This window comes from Lissotriton vulgaris, chromosome 6 (assembly GCF_964263255.1).
Source record: "Lissotriton vulgaris chromosome 6, aLisVul1.2, whole genome shotgun sequence".
NCBI lineage: Eukaryota > Metazoa > Chordata > Amphibia > Caudata > Salamandridae > Lissotriton > Lissotriton vulgaris.
Window position 1 is genome coordinate 250,272,886 of NC_141694.1, and position 26,439 is coordinate 250,299,324.

Genomic DNA, 26,439 nt, shown 5'->3' on the forward strand with positions numbered 1-26,439 from the left:
CATTTGCATCGCATGATAGTGTTAAGCCTTCTACCCTTGCACAGTCCATACATATTGCCCATTATGCAAACTCCAGTCACACATTGTACGCTATATTTTCAAGAACTTTTGGCCTTTTTGCTGAATTTTCTACACTTCGCGAGCTGCACAGAGTGAAGAAAATTCCACTTCGCGTAGGGCAGCAGTGTTTTTTCACCGCTCGCAGTCCTGAACGGTGAGTTCGTGAGCCCGAGCTGCCGCTCGGGTAGAATTTCTACCCGAGCGGCAGGAAGACCAGCGCAAACAGCAGTTCGCACTACACTCTGCCACTTGCGGACCGTCACAGAGTTTTTTTTTATAACTTCACGGTGTTTCGTGTAGCAAAACTCTGCGAACTACGCCCAGGCTTACCCAGCAAACACAATTCCATTGTTAGAAAATTCAGTCGATTTAAAGTGCTTTCCAAATCCTCCACTAACATTAGCTAGTGCTCCATAACTGGACAACTCCACCCATGCAGGCAAACCGAGGACCAAGTAGGGAGCATCGGGGCAGTGTACAGTATCGGTTTACTTCATGGAATTTACTCTGTGGTGTGAGGTATGTGGTGTGCAGGTAGTTGAATTGTGAATAATTATATTGGGTATTCCTAGATACTCTGTGGACTTGTTCCAAGGTCTTTTCCCATTCCTTCCCCCTAAAGTCTCTGCACAGCATGTCGTCCCATCTGGCTTGCATCCTCTGAAGGCCAGTAAGTCTCATTGACAAAAGGGGCTTTGTAAAGCCATGAGACTAGTCGGCGTTAGCTGTGAAAGTTTAGTAGTGTCAGCAATAGGTCATGCGTATTTATGTCTGTGGGACATAAGAAATTGTGCAACATGAAACTGTGATCACCTCACAGCGGCATACATCAGAGGGGTCCCACATAATGCCAATCTGTCCAAGTGCCCATGGAGGACCCTGCAAATCAGGGGAAGGCACAGGTCTTGCTCCATTTCATGCCTAAACCAGATACCCTCCCCAGGTACCTCAATGTTACTAATTGGAGTGATTGGTCAACTCCTTTTTTATGCTCTATCAGCCACATCAGTAGTCGCCCCGCCCTACCCCTCTCTGCGTGGGTAGAATTCAGATAGTCCATGTACATCAACACTCTAGGCAATACCCATACGGTACAGCTGCATATTTTTCTTTCTCTGGTGCTAACCTAGGTCTTATCAGGGGTTCGTCAGGAGGTCCCACTCCAGTGAGTATATAACATCCTTTACTCGAGTCAACTCATTTTCAAATGATTTCCTGGCTCATACAGACTACCCAATGCAGAAACCGTGTACCAGCACCAGAAAACGCCACCCGCATACACCACCAACTGATCCGGAATGCCAAGAAAGCCGCTTTCAAGGACCGACTAGATAACAACGCCCACAACAGCAAGGAATTATTCAACATCGTCAAGGAATTTACCAACCCCTCAGCCAACTCCAACGACATCACCCCCTCTCAAGCCCTCTGCGACTCCCTAGCCTCATTCTTCCACAACAAAATTGCAGACATCCACAACAGCTTCGACAACCGACCCAAAGACCAACCCACCCAACCCCCTGCAGAACCCCCACCCCCCCTGAACATCCTCAATGACTGGAAGCCACTCTCCACTGAGGACACCATCCGTCTGATGAACTCTATCCACTCAGGATCCCCCACAGACCCATGCCCTCACCACATCTTCAACAAAGCAGACTCCATCATAGCACCACACCTTCGAGACGTCATCAACTGCTCCCTCAACTCCGCAACCTTCCCGGAAAGCTGGAAACATGCCGAACTCAGCGCCCTCCTGAAGAAACCCACAGCTGACCCCACCGAACTCAAAAACTACCGCCCTATCTCACTCCTTCCATTCCCGGCCAAAGTCATCGAGAAAGCGGTCAACAACCAGCTCGCCGCATTCCTCGAAACCAACAAATCCCTCGACTCCTCACAATCCGGCTTCAGAGCCAAGCACAGCACTGAAACCGCCCTCATCGCAGCAACAGACGACATTCGAACTCTACTGGACAATGGAGACACAGTCGCCCTCATCCTCCTCGACCTCTCCGCAGCCTTCGACACAGTCTGTCATAGCACCCTTCTACAGCGCCTCAGAAACATCGGAATCCAAGGAAAAGCACTGGAATGGATCACCTCGTTCCTCACCGGAAGAACCCAGAGAGTCCGCCTTCCACCATTCAAGTCAGAGGCCAGTGAAGTCATCTGCGGCGTACCACAAGGATCTTCTCTCAGCCCCACCCTCTTCAACATATACATGAGCCCCCTCGCGGTCATCGCACGCCAACACAACCTCAACATCATCTCCTACACCGACGACACTCAACTGATCCTATCACTCACCAGAGACCCTAACACTGCCAAAACCAACCTGCATGAAGGAATGAAAGAAGTAGCCGAATGGATGAATCACAGCCGTCTGAAACTGAACTCAGACAAAACAGAAGTCCTCATACTAGGCACCTCCCCCTCCGCCTGGGATGACTCTTGGTGGCCAGAGGCCCTTGGAAAAGCACCCATCCCGACGGACCACGCACGGAACCTGGGCGTCATCCTGGATTCCTCACTCTCGATGAACAGACAAGTCAACGCCGTCTCCTCATCTTGCTTCAACATTCTGTGCATGCTCAAAAAAACATTTCGCTGGATCCCCACCGAAAATAGAAAAACAGTCACCCACGCTCTGGTCACGAGCCGACTGGACTATGGAAACACCCTCTACGCCGGTACCACCGCAAAACTCCAGAAAAAACTCCAACGCATCCAGAACGCTTCAGCCAGGCTCATACTAGACATCCCACGCAAAGAACACATCTCTGGTCACCTGAAAAACCTCCACTGGCTCCCCGTCAATAAGAGGATTACTTTCTGGCTCCTAACCCACGCACACAAAGCACTCTACGAAATCGGACCCGAATGCCTCAACACACGACTGTCCTTCTACACCCCCTCCCGCCAGCTACGATCCTCCAACCAGGCCCTTGCCACTGTACCTCGCATTAACAAATCCACCATGGGAGGTAGATCCTTCTCCTACCTGGCAGCCAAAACCTGGAGCTCACTTCCCACTCACCTTCGCCTTACTCAGAACCACCTAGCATTCAGAAAGCAACTCAAAACGTGGATATTTGACAAGTAATTCCCCACCCTTCTTCAAGCGCCTTGAGACCCTCTGGGTATGTAGCGCGCTATATAAATTTATTGACTTGACTTGACTTGACTAAATGCTTCCCGTTCCACGTTGGTGTGTTCAGCCGTGTCTTGATTAAGTTGAAGAATTCCGCTATTGCGGACCCCATGGGTACTCTAAATGTTGCCTCATCTAGATAGGAGGTCTGAAGCCTCCATATGGGGAAAGGGGCCCATGGATGACCCTAACCTACCTGCATAAGGAGTGGGCTATGATCAGAGGGGTTATGGTTGAGACTTTGCAACCTAAATAATCCATGTGTGTAAACTTTTATCCGAACCCTGTGGTGCACATCATCCTGCCTAACTGGACATGAAAGTCAAGCACTGGAGAATAAAAGGAATATTCTCTGCTCTCTCAGTTTCTCAACCTCCAAATGTCTACCAGATTCCAACCTCCAACCCAATCTTGGAAAATCCTGTGCCAATGTTACTATGGGTGCATCCATCACTAGGGAGGTCGATCTATCCGGTGTCACACTGTCCATGTAGTTGTAGCCCCCAGCCCAACACTAAAGGCATCCCACCACAGAAAATAATATTGGGGCCAGAGCGTCAAGAAAAGGCAGCTAGCCCACCATCACGGCATAAATACAGCTCAGTAGTATACTATTTCTATTAAGTGTGGCATGTATTAGTACATATCTATCCTCTCGGTCATGATGCACCATAATAGGTTACACAAGCACACCTAACACATAGCAGTGCTTTGCTGCAGTTTGAATAATAGCCAATAGCCTAAACCTTACCCCTCCGATGTCTAGATAATCCTTTTAATTAACCTCCTGCTAGATGTGTCTCCTGCAGAATCTATATACTTAGCCATACACGTTACAGTGTTCTGGTCTGTCTTTCAGGTGAAAGGAGCTTTGCTACAAAAGTTCCCCCAGCTCCACAATCCTGCCTCCCCTCTCATCTATTCTAGAGTCTATTGAGGGACCGTACCCTTAGTGACCCCATCAGTGACAACTGGCTGTATCATGCTACAATCCTGACAGTAGTTTGATATACTGCAATCACCTCACTGACCCCAGCGTCGCTTTGCTCTCTCATCCGGCCTGTGCATTTATCGTGAGCCTTTACAAGTCGTCTGTTGGGTGTGGTGTGACCTGCAGAGGCGAAAGCGTTCCCCCAATGTTATCTTCAAAGTCTGGGCTATCAGAGTTTGCAGCAGAGTTGTGTACACTAGGTGCCCTCTGGGAAAGGATTCCAAATGAGTTTGCTGTCACCAATGCCGTTCCGCTTGGTCCAGCCGGGGTCACAAGCTGCTGACTAGGTCTCAGGTCTTTGTCGTTGGCGCTTTGGGGGCAAAGGGCCTACTCCAAACAATTTCAACACTTCAAATATATATTGCATCAACAATTTTGAAGGTCAGCCAAATTATGAGAGTAGACATCAGTTTTCAGAACCTTCCTTCTCATTAAGAGATTAGTAAAAAAAAATCTGTTTATTTCGTCTTTATTTTAGTTAGTCTATAAATCAAATACATTATATACATGAGTATAATCCCAGCAGACACACTTCCATTGTTAAAAAACTCAGTTGATTTAGTGTGCATTCCAAATCCTCCACTAACCCTAGTTAGTGCTCCATAACTGGGCAACTCTACACCATGCAGATAAAGTCAGTACCAATTAGAGGGCATCGGGCACAGTGTACAGCATGGGTTTACTTCATGGCATTTACTCTGTGGGGTGAGGTATGTGGTGTGCAGGTGGGTGAATTGTATATACTTATATCGGATATTCCTAGATACCCTGTGGTCTTGTTCGAAGGTCGTTTCCCATTCCTTCCCCCTAAGGTCTCTGCCCAGCATGTCTTCCCATCTGGCTCGCATCCTCTCAAGGCCAGTAAGTCTCATTGACAAAAGGGGCTTTGTAAAGCCATGAGACTAATCAGCATCAGCTGCCAAAGGTTAGCAGTGTCAGCAAAAGGTCATGTGTACTTGTAGCTGTGGGACATACGAAAATGTGAAACTGATCGCCTCATACATCAGAGGGGTCCCACTTAATGCCAATTTGTACAAGTGCTCATGGAGGATCCTGCAAATCAGGGTAATGCAGGGGTCTTGTTCCAGTTCATGCATAGATCACACAGACTGGGTGCGAGTGTTTGATTGGTTCAGATGCTCCGTCCATCACCACCCCCTTTTGTACCGCTTTTGGCCGCCATAAGTGTGGCAGGGTATGCTCAGACGTGAGTCCCTTGCTCACTTTGCCACTGGATTCAAGCAAGGCGGGCTGAAGAAGACGGCTGGAATGCCAGAAACCGGTCCTCGGAAGCTTGTTTCCGGTCCTGGGAAGGCATGGCTTGGCAGTTCGGGCTGGACTGTTCGCATGAGGCACAGGGTCAGACTGATTTGCATATAGCCATGTCTGAACTGGAGTGGCAGAGTGGGCTAAAGAACGGTGATGGATCAAACCCAGATCTTTTGACTGGGTGTGAGTGTTTGATTGGTTCAGATGCTCCGTCGATCACCACCCCTTTTTGTACCGTTGATATTAACTTCTGCATTAATCTTTATCTTCAATCAAGAGCTGCAAGATTGAAAAGGAAGCTTTATCAAACCATTGTACTTTTTTTTCTCCTCACTGGAACCCTCTCAAGGAACCACTTGACACCGTTCATAGGTGCAATTAAGGGCATGGTTTCACCAAGGCTACTGGAAGGAGTTGTTCTTTCATCGTGCAATCGAGAAGGAGAATCAATATAACTTCTCAGTTTCCAGTCATTAAAAAATGCAGGTGTTTGTTAGTCCATTACAGATTATGGTGATGCAAATTTTGAGTTGCTGAATGTCATGTGCCCAGGAGGCTTTGCGATAGGGTTGTAAATCAGCGGCTTATTAAACGATCTTGATGTTGATGTAGGTGAGTACAGATCCAACACAACTCTGATAGATTTTCTGCCAGTCCTGTATTTTTAGGTCCCATTATTTTGCCTTTGTACTTTTAATTTTACATTTGTCCATTATAAATGCAGGGCAATCACTTACTATAATATACAAGTGATGCTGATCTACAAAGTTTGATTTGACTCTACTTCTCGCACTTGACATAGGAGATATTTAGGACACACCATACAACAGGGCTAATTCTGATCAGCTAAAAGAGTGACCGGTCAGATTATTTACCAGCAAATAACCTCGTGAACACCTTTCAACTAATTAGAATACATTTCTCCTTTAGAACCATTTGAATGGCTGCGGGCAGCCAATCAGAATAGCTGTGGGCATCCTGTACTCCTCTGGCTGTGTATTGTGGTCTAGGGAAGCGCAGGCTGTCTAACACAAGGGGTTTCATGTATTAAAGTATTACATCTGCCGAATTCAGCTAAAAGAGTAGACTTTGCCAATTAAACATTTTGGCAATAGTTGTAACCCATGCTTAGACCAGACCAGAAGGGAATCAGAAACCGGATGGGTAGTTTCTAACATGTCAGGAACAGCAGCTTCGACTCCTTGCCCAGTTGGGTTTTTGCAATCAAAATGGAAAAGTTTGTGTATATAGTACTACTTTCTGAACACCGTTCACGATCATCTGATTGACGGCAAATACTAACCTTCAGGACAAGGTGAATCTACATTCTCTGACAAAAGATTACTGAAGCACGCCTTATGATTTCTCCCTTGCAAAATGTATTACCAGCCTAGATGGAGACTACATACTAGAAGGCAGTGACAGATTCTGCGGGTTCTTGTGTATTGTGTCTTGGCCAGCAACTGATTTGCTCAGGGGTCCTGATAGTTAAAATGGCCGAGTAAGTCTGCACGATAAACATACATCTCACTATTAGGGACTATTAGTGAGGTCAATTAATTAAATCTGCTTATCGCTTAATAGAATAATAAAAATTAATCAATAATTTTGATGTGCAAAAGGTAAGAGTTTATCTAATGAAGTTTACAAAAATTCCCATTTTTGTTACACTCACACCCAAGTACTGTTTTGCAGTACAACTGTTTTCAGAGTGAAATGTTTTTTCAATTAAGTTGTTGACAAATATTTTTGCCATACAGCAGGGCTGGAGGTACTGCTTACAGCTTAGTGTACCTCTTGTGCTGAGGGAAGCACTCCAAATCTGATGGCACGAGGTCCCTTCAGCAAAGGAAAGTCTGGCGGTCATCACAGAGTGCCAGCGCTGTTTGGACTGAAGGTGCGAATGTCAGAACAAGACTGCACAGCAGTATGAGGCAATGAACTTCAATTATCAGCAGGCCATTAAGTCACATGTTTTATATAATAGGTGATAATGTTGGTTTATCAGGCATAATCTCCCTTATGGTTTAGGGCTTCCCCTGCTAGACAATCTTTGCTACATGGATTATGAATTTCCTTGCATTGACTCAATGTTTTTTTTACACATTTATCAGATTGTTTTGAATGACAGCTGAATTAGAGAAGTATCCTGAAGTCGTGTAGCTGATGAAAGCGAATTTTGAAGTATTCACTTGAACATTTGTTTGTACTATTAGGAGGGAGGGATATTCTACTACAATTTCACTGTGCAGTAACAGGAAGAACTCATAGAGTTTATATACATAGAGGCCATTATTCTTGCACACAAGCACTTTGTCGTGTTTGGAAAAATAAACTGCTGACCTGTGGCTCAATCAGACTATTGTGCTGCCTCTCACTTGTGTATTGGAGTGAACGTTAAATTCAGGGAAACGGAGAATATATATATATATATATATATATATATATATATATATATATATATATATATATATATATATATATATATATATATATATATATATATATATATATACATATATCTTACAAACAAGATGTTAGAGTTTATGGGAGCGCATACGTTTGCTCATAATATAGAACTACAGGATATTAACATTACACTAGAAGTGATCTTCCACAAGAAAGTGTGTAGTGACGAAACATTAAGTCGTTATTCAAAACATAGGCAGAAATACTACTTATCTTGTATATTTAAGATTATTATTTTTCTGTATGTTTAGGTTTCAGAAACTATCAGCCTCATATCGAAGTACAGAGAGCTGGTTACACAAAGAGTGCTCAGGTATATCCAGTTATAATCACAATTACTCTCTGCACTCTAAAGGACAAGTTAATTGAGATCTCTCTCTAGCTCGTAGAGATCCACTACATCTAGATGCCTCACTGACCAGACGTAGTGATGAGGCAGGTAGAGTCCAGTGTCTCTGTGTTTATTCTTATACCATTCCAATTTTTCATCTTCTATCATTGGCTCTCAAGTGTCAGCAGACCACCATTTCTTGAACTGCTTTGTCAATAAAGCATTTTTTTAAAATTCAGCCCATTCTCCTTAAAGGAAAATGGGATGCATTTAAAAAATGAAAAATTAAACTTTCAGTTTCATTTTTTAAGGGCAGGCATTGGTCCATGGGACGCACTGCCTGCTCTTGAAAAATATTTGAGCATTAATTCACAAAGGGGAAGGGGTCCCATGGGGACCCCTTCCAGTTTGCAAATGGTTTACCACATACTTGAAGTAGGTGGTGAACTGCGGGTTTTTTGCAACCACAAATGTGGTCACAATACACTCATACATGGCATTTGCACTCGCCAATAGTAAGGGACGCCCTTGGCACGCCCCCTCTTAATAGCGAGTCGCTAACCCTATATCAAGGCTGCTAATACATTAGCAAATCACAAACTAGGGTGTGTACATTGTGCATCCGTTTTGTGCAGTTGCAAATGGGCCAAATGCCCCTTTGCGACCGCAAAAATACGGTCGTACATCTGCCCAAAAGTTACTTACCTTCGGTAATACTCTTTTTGGTGGATACTATCTAAACGTAGATTCCTCACCTCTGCATTCCACACATGTGCCAAACTGGATCCAGAAGCATATGTAATGGGCCCTGCATCAAGCGGTGGTGAGATCAGCTTCTGTCCCAACAATGCACTGCCTCCAGATGTGTTGACATGGAGCCGCATATTGGTGACACCTTTGTAAGCTGACTTCTATTTTTTCCTTCACACATTCCGCTCCCTCAGACCCTGTACAACTAACTGCCAACTGAGGAAGTAAACAGTGAGTAACACAAATATTGGGACCTTATTAAGCACCAGGGAGAGGAGGGAATGAGGAACTGCGGTTAAAACAGAAAGAGTGTTACTGAGGATAAGTACCTTATTCATCTGGTGGATACTTCCAACCACAGATTCATGTTCACTCAAATTGATAAAAAAGCAATGTCCAAAAAAGGTCGAAGTGAGGAATGGATGACCACAAGCCATACAGGACTAAGAGGGCAAAATGACGCCCTTGTGGACCTGCCAATCGATGCAGTGGTGCCTGGTGAAGATGTGGACTGATGCCATTGTAGACGCCTAGTAGAAGTCTAGTACCCAAACCCCCCTAGTCAAGGCCATGTTGGTGGTCTGTGCTCTAGAGGAATGAGCCTAAAGGCGCTTTCTTGACCAAGGTGTAACAATCCACTGCGATACGGTCACTGTTTGTACTGGCTTGCTTTTCTTCAAATCAATGATTCCAACAAAGAGTGGCCTGCTTAGTATCCTGCAACAATCAATTAGGAACGAGCTCCCTACTATGATCCATAACCTATTATTGATGCCCTTTTCACATCTGTGTTTTGAAAAACTCTTATTTTTGAAAAAAAAGAACCCTCATCCACTAACGCTAGATAGTGGCAAGCTTCCCACCAAAAATGCCTAGTGCATCTGGGTGTGCAGAGATGTCTGATTACAGCAGAGCGGGTTTTGTTTGGTGAGTCTTAATTGAGGTGGAAAAGTGCTTTTGAAATTGCCTCGAGGTTGCCCACCAATGAAGGTAATTTTAATGATGGTAACCTAGTGCAAGAAATAAAAACAGTAGTTGATGTGCTCTAAGACTGGCGGATGTAATCTGGAACTGGCGCCGCTGGTGCTTAACTGGCCCTGAGCCAGCGATAAATGGCGGGACCTGCAGCAGAGACATCAAGGTATGGTCTGGGACTGATGGAGGGCCATAGTGAGATTTAAAAGTTTCCGATGGCTAAGCTTTGGGGACTTGCAGGCGAGATTCTGATTGGAACCCCTAACAAATCCTTGAGGCCAAAAGGAGCACCAGAAGGAACCAGACTGCCTTGAACTCCAGAAGCGTGGCCCTTGAAAGACTCAATTTGCTGCAGAGTTCAAGGTGTTCTGGGAAATTTGAGGTGCATTGGCTGCAGGACTGGAATCGGGCCAGGGTTGGAGAAAGTGGAGGATCACACCCTGCTTGGATGTCTTGCGCTTAAGCTTTCACTTGTATTTTGCCCTCATCTTGACTTATTGATGAAAGGTATCAGGATCATGATTGTTCCCGGGACTTGGAGCAAAACAAATCCCTCCCTGATATGCTTGGGGATGAGGCACCAAATAAAACGTGTGAACCTGTGACCAATAATGCTTCGAATAATCTGCAGTCTTCTGGAAAGACATCCGTAGCACGTTGTAAATAAAGAGGTGAAGAAATTAAGGCAAGAGCTGAAATCGGCAGCAAAGCTTCAGATCTGTGCCTAATGAAGTAGGCATGGAAAAAGAAAGACATATCAGCGCACGTGGGTGGCTCCTATATGCAGCTACATATTTGTACCATCCAGAGGCTGGCCATGCCACCTGTCCGCGTACAGGAGCTACTGAAGAATATGCAGTTAGATGTATCCATCAGAAGTTACCTGCTTCCTGTCCAAAAATTGCAGGAGGTTGTGGCTCCAACATAGTTGTCCTACTTTGAGGCATAGTTGATTAGTACATTTGCCAATGTGGGCCAGACTTGTTGGGGACAAATACTTTTGTTCCAGTTATTTGGGGGATAATTTATGCATTTTGCCAGCTCTGTCGCATAAAAAAAGATAAAAAAATTCCTTACTAGGGAGGCTCTGACCCAAGTGATTATAGCTTTAGTCATGTCTAGAATTGACTACGCCAACTCAGGCGACCATGGACCTTCATTGGTTGCCAGCCGAACAGAGAACTATGTTTACAGCTTGTTCTATCGTTTTTAAGCCCCTTTACTTGAATTACCCGCAATTTGTGAAGCCTCGGATCATAAAATATTGCTCTACTAGAGCACAAAGATCTAGCCACCTTTGCTTTCTGGTGATCCCTTCTTGGTAAAAATAAAGGATCGGAGGGCGTAGGTTCGCTGCTACTGCCCCTCGAGTATGGAATAGCCTGCCCCTGGACCTCAGGTCCACTTCTGATCTTGTTACATTTAGGAAACTCTAGAAGACATGGCTTTTCAGACAGGCTTACCAATAAGTAGGGATGAAGACCGATCAGTTACCTAGGGCCAAGAGACCATCTGGTGAATGTGCGCTTTATAAATGGTCAGTAACATAACATAACATGTAGGGGCAGTAGGGCCCGCCAGCGTGGCTGGGAATGGGATCTTGTGGTGGGGTCATTCATGTATTTCATGACATAAACAAGCACAATGGTAGCCTGCCCACCTTTTAGAGGAATCCTAATGGGAACAACTACAGTCTATACATTTCTATCAATCAATATTCCATAATTAAAATAATAAACTTTGCGCTGCAAGCTAGAATTATCTGCAATTTATTGATAAGATTCTAAGATTGCAAAAAAAGAAAAAACAATAGCCTGGGAAATCAACGTTCCCACTACAAAGTAAGTACACTTAGTTTGACTATATTATACACTCTGGCACACCTTTTCCACTGGATCTGAGGCACAGGTATATTCAGCATGACGTAAAGAAATACATGTGCAACCACAAAAAAGGTGAAAAAAATAAAGCACCCTACTTGTGTGAACACATTGGGGTGGAGGGGTCTTTATTGCACTCTTTAGCACTGGCATTGTTTAAAAAATACTGTGTCTAAGTAGTTGTATTCCATGAACTCGTACTGCCTCTGGCGGTGCACTAGCTTATATCCTCTGTGAGTTATATCTGTGGCCGCACTGTATTGTGGGAGGTAAACTGGCTGATAGATGGATTGCCCAAGTACACCCTAGGATAAAGAAATCCCATAAAAGAACATTATGTATAATTGAGTGTGAATGTTTTATACGGATAAACCTTCTAAGCAACATATATGACAATATTAGCAATTAAATTTCCTCTAGAAAACTGACACTATTAAACAAAAAAAGATGTGACTCATTTGTAAATGTTGAAGTTAATATGAGGCATGATAAATATCTATAAACCAAAACTAGCTGATGAAATTGAACTTGAAAGAAATGTGCCTTGACCAGAGGAAGTGCTCTTCTAAGCACCCTGCATTAAATCTAGAATGGCGATTCAACCCACTCCACACCTCAATGCAGGGCAGCCTTTAATATGATTGGCTCTTTGGATTGCAGGGTTAGAGTCTCCCTTTAAAAAAGACTCAGGGAATCCTTATCTGAAGATTCATTGTCCTGAATGTACTTCAGAATGTCTATCTGATCCATCACTTCTACGTTCCGATCTGGTTGCTTTGTAGGTGGAGCTGAGCTTGGCACATTTTTAGCAGCAATTGTGGGTTTCTTCGGCAGGGCTGGCTTGGCTGGCTTAGCTGGCAGCTTCGGTTTCTTTTTACCGCTGGTATTTGAACCCATCTTCAAAAGTTTCTCAAAATCCTCTTCGACTCTAAAAATTAAAGAAAGGTAGGTCAGGTAACTTGATAGTTTACAGAAAAACAAAAAGAATTGCGACACTTTGTAGTTTTTTTTTCCAGAACAGGATAATCAGAAAAAAACAAGTTAAGCGAAGATAACCTTTAAATATCCCTTGTGTATACTGACCCATTTACAGACTATTTTATGATGCATTTCAATCATTGACAGAATAAATGAAAGTTTTCTTAATGGTACCGTTTCCTACTTGAATTACAATAACCACAACAAGCACCTCTGTGCAAAGATTGAAATGGTGTTGAGTTCATAAGCTCAGGCTACATATGGTTGTCTTAATGCAAGGCAATGTGCCCTTTCATTGCCATGCAATAAACCCCTTTAGACTACAAATTATAGTTACTTACCTTCAGTAACAATGCTTCTGGCGCATACATAATCTTGCTGCAGATTCTTCACCATCTAAACTTCAGATAAGTCTGGAAAACATTTCCTCAGAACTAGCTCTTCAGAGGAGCCAGGTCGCTTCATGCGGCTCCTGATGCACATCTATTTGCCAGACATGAAGACACCATCCCATATATGATACCAACCAGAGTGCTGATGTATGGTCTGGAAACATTTTCAGTGCTCCAGCGAGGCGTGTCAAAAGGAACATCAACAAAAGCAACCATAACAGCCCATATATATATCTGGACATCTTGGGATCTTGTCATATATGGCACTGACTCAACAAGACAGAATAATGAGAAATACGGAGGAGGACTATGTGTACCCCAGAAATATTGTTATCGAAAATAAGTATTGTGTTCTGATGAATACATCTTCATCACCTCAAGAATGAGCCCCTAGTGCTCCGGAAGGTGGAAACAGTAGTGCTGATCATGTAACAAAGTCATGTTGCCATGCAGTCATGCAGCCCTACCCTGGCAAAGTATCATTCACTGGGTGCTTGGGTTGTGAGGCAATAATGTTTATCAAACAATATGCAGCAATAACCACTCGACTGCCAGCCAGATGTCAGCCACCAGAAAGCCTGTGGCACAAATACCTTCCAGCGGGTCTTTCCTGGCCAAGGCATTGTGGAGTGGTGTGGCTCACTGGTTAGAGGTGGCAGACCCGGAAGCAGAGGACGGCCCGGGACCAGGGTTCAATTCCCGACGCAGCAGGGTCGTGAACCAGGGTCAGCAGACTTGATAATTCTCGCCTCGGTGCCTACTCTAACCAGGAATCACACTCGGCAACTCTGGGCATTAGCTTGCCTCATCTCCACAACGGCCCCCCACAAACGCAGAGGATGCCTGGTTTCACCTTGGAGATACCCAGGAGGGAACATCTCACAGGGAAAGCCAGGACGGGTTCCCCAGCGGTCTATAGCGCCAGGACGCCTCCGGGTAGCAGTGCGCTTTACAAGACACACACATATATTGCATATCTTGATGCCCAATGTAAATGGTGCATTTAGTGACAGCCTTGCCTCTGTTGGCCCAGGCAAGGCCCACAAAATGCTATTCCTCCCAATAGTCCTGTGGAGTGTGGTTTGTGTAGTAGATGGCATGGCTTCAGCTCTCTTAGACAGTGAGTATAATGAGAAGGTTTTTGCTTCAAGCAGTTTCACTTTTTGTACAGGGAATACCACATGCCTACTAGGCCGCTTTATCCATGCCTAGTGGGGATTAGCAAACTGGCAGTTATAAGCCTACTGGCACACATGAAGACCTCATTTTCTGAATAGGTCATCAGTGGCTTGAATGTGTCACAGCAGATTCTAAAATGCGGCTTGTATTCTGGGGATACCGTGACCAGGCCCACGGGCACAACTGTCGAGCTGTGCTGCCATGCCTAAATTTATCATGTAGTTTCTAAAAATGCATAGGTTCTGCACGTTTGAACAACATAAACTAAGGGATTGATGTCTAGACTGGTTCCGGACACCACAAAGGATATGGTAGCCTTTAGACCAGCTAGTTCACTGTGCCACCATAAGCCCCATAACCTTACCAAGGAGCGAATAGTTTCTGTCAACAATCGAACATGACAACCCTTGATTCTTCAGGCATTGTGAAAACAGTACAGTACTTTTCGCTCAGTAGCTCGTGCTCACTTGGTCTCAGAGAGATACACAGAATAAACCTTGGGGACATTTTCAATAAGCATTTATTGAACCAGCGTCATTCAAGTATCAAACAAGTTTGCAGCGACATTCATTAGAAAGAAGTAAATGTATAAGATTACAAGCCCCAACAGAGTAAATAGAAACATAAATTCTACCATGTTGCTAAAACAGTGAATATATGCAGGCATATAATCATGACAGTAATCAAGCGTACCCCTATTACACAGACCCTATCTAAGTGCACATAAGTGTACCCTGCATGTTTGTGGGTGTAAAGTCAAGAATTCCCCAGAAAAGAGCCAACCCCATTACCTGATGGGATAGCACGAAGAACCCAATCTTGGTCTCGAGTTGGACACCCTGCAAGGGGTGTCGCACCACTGCGTGCTAGAGCTTCTCTGTGCAGGGACATCAGCTTCTTATGTCAGCGTGGAAGCTTCTCCTCTGTCTATCTAATGTAGGTATGGTTCTTTCATACCATAAAGATAGCCTCAGGGTTCCTAACACGATCAATATGTTATGAGTAGGATTAAGTAAATGAGCCTATGTAAATACCTGCAATTATGCAAAGTAGTTCTTTCCCCTTAGGAGGAAGATGACCATGACTTTTATACAGAGTATGGTAATCCTGTTATGTATGTCCTGTGCAGGGGACGTTTCTAAGAATCGTCATGCATAATAAATTAGGCTAGTTCCAAGGAAACCGATCGACATTTATTCAGCACATAACTGGGTGAAAGGTCGATGCTAGAACCGTTAGGCAGGGCAAGGTTGGACAAATGTCAAATGTAGATGAAAGATCATTTAGTTATTTAGGCCTATGCTGGTGTGCATAGCACATTCACTCAACTCTTCTTTTTAGGAGATGTCCAAGCCACTTTGATGGACTTCCCCTTTGATGGCAAGTTGCCTTTTTGTGAGAAGGCGGACTCCTCCCTAGAACACTTCAAGAATAACAGAGCTAAACCTTGGATGCTGGATCTGATCTCGAGAGCGAGCCAGTTCCATCAGCTGCACAGAAAATGTCAGGGCTGTTCCACAATTTGGGAGTTTAAGCACACTTCTCAACTGGTCCAGACACGTCAGCAAATGTACTGCTCCTTTTGTGGGAGGTGTGGATGTAGCAGCCATGAGAAGGAGTAGCTGTTCCTGTACCCCATCCTCTGTCAATTGTGCTGTTTCAAAAATTATCTGACTCCATTAATATACCATCATTTTCTGTTAAGGGTGAGGGGCCTCCCAATTTTCCAGCAGTGGGAAGATAATCACAACAGAGCATTGGGCCATCCAGCTGATCTGCAGAGGCTCCGCCTTACCTATCCTGTCCCTCCCTTTGAACAATCGTCCTACTGCCAGTATGATCTCTCCTCCACATGCTTCCAGTCTGGAGGCAGAGGTATTGCCCTGCTGAACCAAGGAGGCCCTGGAGGTTGTGCAACAGGAAGAAAAGAGCACATGATTCTACTCATACTACTTTACGTTCTTCAAGTACAACTTAGATACATCATAGAAATCAGCCTGCTCATTGAGCAGGACAAGTTTAAGAAGCTGGCTCAGACCCATCTACCAGTCCTATGCCTGCATGACCTCCAAGCCTTCTGTATCTTGCTGGTTCTGAAAGCCAGATGGTGGGTGAGGGTCCTCCAGTAGAGCTTGTGATGGCTGTGGTTCCATCTCCTAGATAGCCCCTTGGCTCAGGTACAGTTGCTCCAGTCGATACACCTGGAACTTCACTGATGGATGCACCTCTCCATTATTGAGGTAAGTCATCCTCATAGCCCTCCACAAGCACAGGCTACCATGGGCACGAATACCTCCTCGCTTGGACTCTCATCTGGGTAGCGTATGGTGCAGGGCTTTTGTTTGTGTCTGAGCACTATCTGCACACACATGTGCTGGAGCTGTGGATGGTCTATCTTACCGTTAAGGCACTTCTCCTTTCCTTCTCAAGGAGCACCAGTCAAATTCTTTCAAATAGCTCCACCGCCATTCTTCACATCAACTGTCAGGGGGTTGTAGGGTCATGGGCTTGCCTGTGGCAGTACACAGCTACAGGAAATTTTCCCGGTAGCGGCCCATCTGTCAGCTTCCCTAAATTGGAGCATGAATGCGCTCAGTCAGTGCTTTCTGGAGGACCATGAAGGAGACCTGGTGACAAAGTGACTGAAGTAATATTCTTCAGATTTGGCTATCAATGCATGCTTTATCCACAGTCCTCAACAGGAAGTGTCCTCAATTATGTGGCATAGGTTTCCCTCTGAATGTTTCAGATGATCTATTTCTCACAGCTGATCCTCTTTGCCCCAGACTGAGCAAGGAGGACATTGTACACTGATCTACTACCCCTCAGCTTCAGGCCATCTCTTCCTCTCCCATGCAGGAGGTACCTGATATAAAAGCAGGATGGTTAGCTCCTCCACTGTAGACCCCAAAGTCCTTTTCACCATAGACGAAATTGCAGACATTATCTTGGATTCCAGAAAAAACACTACAAAATCTGTTTGTGAGTTGCTGGTACAAACTTGTGCAATGGTGTGAGTTATACGTATTGGACTCCTTTTAAACACACCTTTCGGATATCCTGCACATTGCACTGTATCTTGCATAGCGGGAGCTGGCAGTGGCTGCACTTAAGGGTTACTTGGCTGTTTTACCAGCTGATCAGACATGATTGTTTAGGTTGCCATTAGAAGCACATTTTCTGAAAAGTTTATTTTATCTCTTTCCCCTCACTGTTTATTGTACTTCTGCAAAATTTTGACTCTTTTTATGGCATCTCTTTTTGAGCAAATGTGTAATTTTTTTTTTTTTTGGGGGGGTGGGGAGTTTTATATAGGGGGAAATAGAACCGAGACGTCAGGTATCAGAGCACTTTACATAGCACCAGTTTTGCTACACAAGGACACATTCATTTATCTTAGGCACTGGGAGATTAAGTGATTTGCCCAGAATCAGAGGATGTTGAGCGTCGTAGCCGAAAATCGACCCCGGTTCTCTAGCTTCGACGTCGACTGCTCTAGCCGTAAGGCTACATCCTCTCCCCAATTGTCAACTGTCCAGTTAGACTTCCTACCCTGAAGACAATGTTGTTAGTATCAATAACTTCAGCCGGTAGGGTTGGATAAACTCTAGGCCTCCAAGTTTCTCTACCTAGTGCAATTTTCTTCCAGGGAAAATGCCCCTCCCCGTCTACCGAGCCTTTTTGCTCAATGTGACTTCAGCCCCTCTTATGACCTAGTCTACTCACCTTCCATCCTTCTTCCCTCCTCACCCCACCGAGGTGGAGAAGGCACTCCGGTTCACTTTTGAGGATGAAGGTTGAACCACCAGGCTCTTTAATGACGGATGTGAAAAGACGAATTCTGCATCACCTGGCGTGGGGGCACATAGAAATTTGGCTGTAGACTGCTGGCCTAAAAAGGGCTCATTTCAGGCAGACAAAACAAATTCCAGTAAGACTTCATTAAATGGAAGCAGAGGCTTGCCAGCCATCGAGGTGGGTTGCATGATTTCCATCCAAATGTTAGATTTTGGCTCCATATAGAGCAAAATCGGTTCTAGTTTCTGCAGCTGTATGCACCACTGTGGTAAAAGAAGACACTCCATATACCAGATAGGTAAGGGATGCTCCCTTTTGGTGAGGTCCCCTGGTAACTGACATTTTGGAAGTCTTGATGGAGTAGAGAGTTTCAACTGAAACTTCTGCAGCTTTGGAAACAGCTCAGTAGATGAGGATGAGCACAGAGTTAGGGAATGACGCTGCAACACTAAATGGTCTCAGGAATGGGACCGCCCCCCCCCCCCCAAAAAAGAGGATTTCTTCTTCCTATAGAGCTTTTTGTGATTTATGCAGTTTAAACTCTTGTGAGATCATATTATGTTGCCAGATTTACCTGTAGTTAAAGGGGTACCCTTTGGGCTATAGTCAATAATTTGCTCTCTTGCTCCGTGATGGTCTTCTGGTGCGTTAAAGAAAACAAGTCAAATGCCAAGGAGTCATAGTCAGAGCCAAGGCACCACATATAGATGCCAAGCAGATCTGATAGACACACCTACTTGCTACACTTATGACAGGGTTTGAAGCTAAAAATATTTACTGGGACATATGACAAGGTACGGAAACTTTGATAGTGTGGCATCGAGAGAGAGCTACAGAGAGCGTCAAAACAAAAAAACAGGAGCTGATGTCAGCGTGTTGGTTGGCACCTTTTACTCTCTACCTTTTATTGTCATATCCAGTGGGAGGAGTCACAGCTGAAGCTGCATGGTGCCACCTGGTGGCGCTGCGGAGCTACTGTTGGGGAAATGTTTCCTGACCACTCTGAGGTCTGGATGGATATTCTTAAGTTTAGATATGTTGTGGAATATAGGAGCATGGTGTAAAGCTCCATAATGATGATTTTTCTAAGCAGTATTATATTTCTGTTCCAGTTCCATTTAAAAACAATAACTAAAAAACAGTAAAATATGAGTAACTCTTTTGCGCTGGCATATTTAAGGTATGAAAGTGTGACTGGTAAATTCATCAAACTGTATCCTCCTGGAACATACAGAAGACACAAACCGATGAAGAATATATGACGATCATCACTACCCAAGCAGAGAGTAAACCAGGAGCCATATTACAGAAAGTGCACCGGGGGCGCAACGGGCGTTTGCACCCATTCTGCACACCCCTGGGGCACTTTGGTATTACAGAAGGGGCCGCAGACACTAGATGAAGCGCTCTATGCAGAGGGTGTTCCCTCATTTGCATGGGGGCATTCCCCATGCAAATGAGAGAATTCAATTGCCTTTGTGCCCGCGCCATATTACAGACGTGGACTTAGAGGCAAAGAAGCTGTCAGTGGGCAAACTGACAGTGTGCCATCTAAACGTTGGCGCACTGCCAGCATCGCCCTGAGAGCATCCCTCTGGCGGGGGTAGGAGGGTCCACTGGACACCCCAGACATCCCCTTGTAGGCAGGTGCAGTCCCTGACTTCACCTGCCTGCAACGGGATCTCTAATCCCCCTTCAAAGGGCAAGTGGGTTGCCGCCTGCACTGTGAAAACTAGGAGTGCCTGTAAAGCTGCTGCTCCGTTTTTCACCTCAATAAAAAGCCCCCAAGTTGCCCTGGGGGCAGAGCATTCATCGTAATAGGACACATCTTTATTGTTTACACCGGGCGCACTTTTTTTAAAGTATGCCCGGCGCAAACAGTAAAAATTTGCTTATTGTGTAACGTGGCCCCTAGTGTCCTTGAGTTTCATAAATGTGACAGATACAAGGCCTGTTAAATTAGCTAATATACTTTGACGTACACAATTCAGGAGTTAAATAGACCCAGGCAAATAGTTAAACATATATCATGTCATTAAGATTTTGTGGTGTGTGTCTTAGTCTGTCCTTGTGAAAAGCAATTTGTTTGAAGTACCAAACACCCCGTCAAGAAAAGAATATTAGAACATCTGACGGCTATTAGGTGGAATGACATTCAGTCAGTCAGTCAGTCAGTCAGTCAGTCATTCATTATACCCTGTTGCATGCAATTGCAACTGCAAGCATGATGGTAAGAGTGAACTTCTCAGACACTTTGCAATAGACACAATTTTGCTCAAATCACTGGATGGTTACAACAATTTGCGTCTAAGGAGGATGGAGTCAAAATGCATCATTGAACTAAAAAACAGAATCCTGTAGGGACTGAATATCCAGCAATTGTGTTTAAAAAGCCCCCGGGTGAGCCAAGTCCAGGAGGCACATGTAATAGCATGTGGAGGGCAGCTTTGTTCCCTGCAGCCCCGGGGACCGCCACCTCCCCGGGGCTATTTGTTAAATTTGTGTGGGGGAGTTTCATATGGCCTCCCCCGCAGCCCCGGGGACCGCCACATACTCAGGGCTTTCTATTTAATGAAAGCAGGGGGGCGGGGATAAAATAGACTCCCATGCAGCCAGGGGGACTGCCACCTCCCCGGGCTCAAAAAATAATTCAAGGGAACTGTTGCAGACCCCTGGAACCGGGGACCACCACTTCCCCGGGACTAAAGTGAAGATTGGAGGGTGGCAGCACGATCCCCCCCATCTGGAGCCAAAGATGGCCCTAAGGACCGCCACCCACCAGGACCGGCTCCTGCTATGTCCCAGGGTGCCCACCCCCAGAACATAGCTATTTGCAATAGCTTGGAGGGAGCTTTACCGCTCCTGCCAAGCCATAGCAAATGGTGCTCCGCTTTGAGCAAGCAAGGGCGTTTTGATCTTGCTTGTTCAAAGCGGAGAACAGTTGCTTAGACAGAAAGTAAGCTGCATGTTAGCAACTTCCTCTCTGTCAAAGCAATGCCGGCTCCCGCAGTGGGAGGGTAGCCGGCAGGAACGTGGGGGCCTTACAGGCTCCCCCTATGGTCTTCATCATTGGCAGTGTTTGCCCTGGTCCCCTACAAGCTGGGTGCTGGGGGATAGGAGTCCCTGTGGCCGAAAACGACCGGGGAGTGGGAATGCACAGCCCCCCTCCCATTATTAATGTATTTTTTCTAATTTGAAAAAAGAGGCCAGGCCCCAGTATGGGGTCCCCTGGGGAGAAATCAGCCCGGGAGGGGGGCCGTGTGGCTTTGACAGAGGAGAATGAAACCCATACATAAAAAGTAAAACTTTGGCTAAGATTCATCGACGATCTCTTTGTAAATCTGGAATCTAGAATTCGAAACGTATTTTTACATCTTGAACAACAGCGAGGCGGGACTACTGTTGACATGTAATGAAGTCGAATTCTTGGACGTGAAAGTATACATTCAAGGGAACACCATAAAACAGCACTGTATAGGAAGCCTACGGCCATAAACAGTATCCTATATGGATCAAGTTTCCAACCCAAATCACTGAAGAGAAGCATTCCCTATGGGGAGTTCCTTAGGTCTAAACGGAATTGCTCTGATGAGAATAAGATGGAGGAGCAATTCAAAATGACTAAACCAAGATTTATGAGGAGGAGATACCCAATCCCGGACATAAAACAAGGAAAGGAACGTGTAAAAATGTTGACTCGCACACAAACACTGGTGAACAAGGAGAAAGAAATTAAAACGGCCAAGAGTAATGAAACCATCAGGGTGATTCTTACATTCAGCAAGGAAAGCTAACAAATGTATAGCATCCTGAACAAGTATTGGAATCTACTCAGTAAGGATCCTGACATTGGCCACAATGCACGTGAAAGACTGAATATAACAACTAAAGACAGACTAGTGAAAAGCCACTTTACAAACAAAAAATCACAAATATGGCGGTAGAAACACAGGAAAGAATTCCCCAGATGTGAAAAGTGTAAAGCGTGCCAGATTGATCAAAAAATGTAACAATAACAGAACAACAGGTGACAGCAAGTTTCCATAAGTCACAGGATCACTTGTGAAACAAACTAGGTAGTATATATGTTTGAATGCCCCAGCGGGTTGAAATACGCAAGCAGCACAATATGTTCATTGAAGAAGCACATTCTGGAACATATCAGCGCAATTGTTAATAAAGATCATAACTATGCCATGGCAAAACACTTAGAAGGGCATCCAGACTGGGACTGGAAGAGTCTGCATTATTAAGGAACAATCTGTGTGCCAAGAGATAAGAGAGTGAGAGATAGCATACTCAAACTCAGACGCCTTCAGTCAATCCTGATTATAAGACTCAAAACAAAGGTCCTATTCAGCTTGAATGCAGATGAAGAACTTGATACACATTTGTAACATATATATACATGAACAAGTATCTCAATTGTAATATATATCAAGGGATGCCATCTGACAGAGAAATAGAGGATCCACACAGAGGTGGCGAATAGAAGTTGGCACATATAACACAAACCAGAGGGGAACAGAGAGAATCAAGACCCTTAGTTAATAATAAAGCTTGATTAAAGTCTACACAGAGCAAGCTTTTCAGAGTAGTACAAAAAGCGAAATAAAGAAGGAAGACACTAAGTCAGCAATCAATGTAACACCTATGTGTGACAAATAAGAGGCATTAGACCTATTAGGGGTACATAAGGTGTCAATATATTCTCCACATCTTAGCTTGAAGAGTATTGGAGAAGAGAGGAGAACACTGAGCACGATATAATTAGTAGGTTTCAGTGCACAATTTCCAAAAAATAACAGGTTTTTAAATAACCTGGGGTGCATGTGCTCCATTGTACAATAGGCACTAAGCAAGACATACCAGACTGCAAATCAATCCACACATCCTAAAGGAACAGTATGGGTAAAACCAACGGAGCACTATGCTCAAGGTTGATGTGATGTAATGAGTGGCAATGAACACCACACAATTGGGAAGTGTAACACCTAGATAACGCTAAAACTATGTGCTAGAAACACCTAGCACTCATAGCCCACACTGATGTGAAACAAGTAAGGGTAGTATTAAAAAATATGAAATTATGGCGCACGGATGGAGTAGGCAACACTGAAAAATAGAAATACAAACACACTGAGACCCGAGTTTAAAGCATATCTGTGCTAATTCGAGTGGGGAAACATGATAAGTAAATTAGGACCCCAGTAGGCAGCCCGATATAGAACAAAAAAAGCAGGTATAGAACAGCGACAATCGGGGCACCTATATGGGACAGGGTTGTCTTTTTTTTTAAATGCTATAAACATCACAATGCTTTAATGCCAATGTTACTAGAGATGTTATAAATGCCATTTTTTGGTGCAGAAATCACAACTGTAACACCATCTACAATTGAGCATCGAGAGAGCGATGCCGTTTCTATGTAGAAAGTGGTTTTAATCAAATTGGTATGGAGTTTTGGTAATTATTGTGCTGGATATAATGGGCCAGAGTATATATGTGGAAAGTAAAGAAGGACTCACTAACCGTGAGCAAGACTCTAGCTCGAAATGAGTCGGTGTGGTGCAAGAGAACCTGAAATATTGTAAGCAGTAAAGAAGATTCCTTGGAGTGCAGCGTAACTTTTTGTCCGTGAACATAATTTATTTATTTATTTTTGTGACTTGTATAGCGCAAACAATTGCCCAAGGGCGTCTCAGCGCTGTGGATGCAGCAGACTGAGGGGGGGAGGAGAAAGAGTTATTGGTTGAAAAGCCATGTCTTTATTTTTCTTCTAAAAATGGTCAGAGTGGGGGCCGACCTAACGTCGGGTTCAAGAGAGTTCCAGAGCTTGGCCGTTGATATATGGAAACTGCGGTCGCCCCAGGCAACAGTTCTGGTGCGTGGGACTGTCATGATGAATGCATTCATTGAGCGAAGTGGTCGTTTGGGGGCATGGAATGCGAAAGGGTTGAGAAGAAATCGTGGGCCCTGTTTGTGAGAGGCTTTATAGGCGATACAGAGAGCTTTAAATTTTATTCTATTTTTCAATGCTAGCAAGTGATAGTTTTTGATGGTTTGGGCAATTGGTTGGAATTTAGGGGTACCTGAAAACAATCTAGCCGCCGTGTTTTGTATGGACTGCAACCTTTTAATGACCTTGCTTTGGGCATTAACCAGGAGTCCATTACAATAATCCACTGAGGACATGACAAATGAGGTAACCAACGTTTTACCAGAATTAGGGGAAAGAAAAGGGAGGATCTTTTTTATGGCTTTAAGTTTTTAAAAAGATGATGAGACAATGGAGTTGACATGGGCAGAGTAAGTGAGTTTGTCATCAATGAGTATTACTAGGTTTTTAACCTTGGTAGCTGGAAGGGGGGGGGGGGGTGGGCCTAGGTTAGTGGGCCACCATGCATCTGGCCAGGAAGGAGTGAGCTTACCGAATGCCATGACCTCAGTTTTGTTGGAGTTCAATTTGAGGCAATTGACTGACATCCAATTGCTGATGGCCAGCAAGCCCTGCTGAAAATTGGCCGCTATTTTGTCTCCGTTCTCTTTGATGGTGAGGACCAGTTGGGTGTCGTCCGCGTATGATGTTAGGCTCATCCCCCAGTCCTTAATGACCCTAGCCAAGTCAGTGACATAGATGTTAAATAGGGTTAGACTGAGGGATGAGCCTTGAGGGACACCACAGTTCCTAGCTGGACTGTCTGGGTGCGGTGGGCTAGGAAAGATGTCAAGAGGTCTTTAGCCTTCGCTTGGACGCCTATAGCATTGACACGGAGTTTGATCTTTCTCCCACGCTGCACCAGTCTGAGAGAGTGCACCACAATGGACCATTGTTGCTTGAAGGCAAATCTGGAAACCCCATTTTACGCTGTATACAGACACACTTTTATTATATATATGTAGTCTGAAAGCTTGCTTGATCGGTTCAGTTTTCCTAAGTCTTCTAAAGAGCAGATCCTTTGGTCCTGCTCTCAGGTCTTGGTTAAAAGTGGTCCAGAAAATAGGTCCATGGACTTAAAAAGAATGATCCCCCTGCATTTTTACACCTGAAGTTTCCGGACCATGTGCGTTGATCGGAGGTCCTGGTTGTCCTGGTTGTCATGCAGTCTTGGGACGTTTTCTACAGATATCTTGGAAATGCCTGGGTGAAATGGTTATATGCCACCATAATCTAACTTCATTTACAGAATTTTGTCTTACACTTCTTATGTGAAATGCTCAAAATAATGCCCTTATGGCACGTCTTGTAATTTATCCTACTGTGGCAGCATTGGAACAATGTGAACAAACAAAAAGCAAATAGCTGCTGTTTGCGTCCAGTGCCATTTAGTGCAATTTTTAGCACAATATCCTCCCTCACATCCAAAATGTACACAAGGATGTATTTTGTAATACAAAATAGCACTAAATGCCAGGTTTGCAGTTCACATGATTTCCCGAAAATTTCGCATTATTATGCAGAAGGAAATTACGTGAATTTCACACACCTTTAAAACTGACAAGTAGTCTGAATATGCAATAGCCTTGCAAAATTTTGTTGCATTGCAATAAATTCTGGAATTCGCTGTAGCCAACAGAATGCTAAAACGGTGGGTCCCATCTTTTTCAGATTTAGGTTTATCCTGGCTGCATGGATTTTGCAGTCCATCCAGCTATAACCATATGTAAAAAGCTAGTGCAGGTTACAATGCAATAGTCAGGGCTTTAAGTAGGATGAAAGAAACTGGAGGGTCTCATAAAGGGGCGTGGTCAGTGAAATTAAGGGTGTGGCTTAAAACACGTAAGCTAAAAATCTGTGCCGTGTGACTTGTATTTTGTTGTTTCTGTCATTGCATCCAGGTGTATGATACAAGTAACATCATACCAACAACAAGTAACATCATACCAACAACAAGTAAAGACTATTGACTTGTCAATGGTTGTAAGTTGCATAAGATAAAAAAGCAGCAACTAAGGCTAGTATATAATATTGAAAAAGCTTCCATTTAAAGCCCTGTGACACCACAACAATGTTGCTGCTCCTGAGTTTCAAAAAGAGAAGGGAAATCCAAAGAGAAAATTAATCTTTAAAGAATTTCCCTTCCCCCTACGGCACTCACCTGGCATGATGTCATGCCGTAACTTCTCCACTAGTGATAAGTGAGTAGTGGGAGCACATGCACATCAATGTGCCTGCGGTCACTGCAGTCCAGAAAAAACACGGACCGCTTGTG

At 44.4% G+C, this 26,439-nt stretch overlaps 1 protein-coding gene across 1 annotated transcript in view; it reads right to left on the minus strand.

Moving 5' to 3' along the window:
• Positions 1–11,752: 11,752 nt before the first annotated feature.
• The window catches only part of HS1BP3 (HCLS1 binding protein 3), a 455,856-nt gene continuing 441,169 nt past the window's right edge, over positions 11,753–26,439 (minus strand). The window contains exon 7 of the mRNA XM_086926279.1: positions 11,753–12,807. Coding sequence (XP_086782405.1) covers positions 12,555–12,807 — 253 coding nt within the window. The 3' untranslated portion in view covers positions 11,753–12,554. The remainder of the gene's footprint in view (positions 12,808–26,439) is intronic.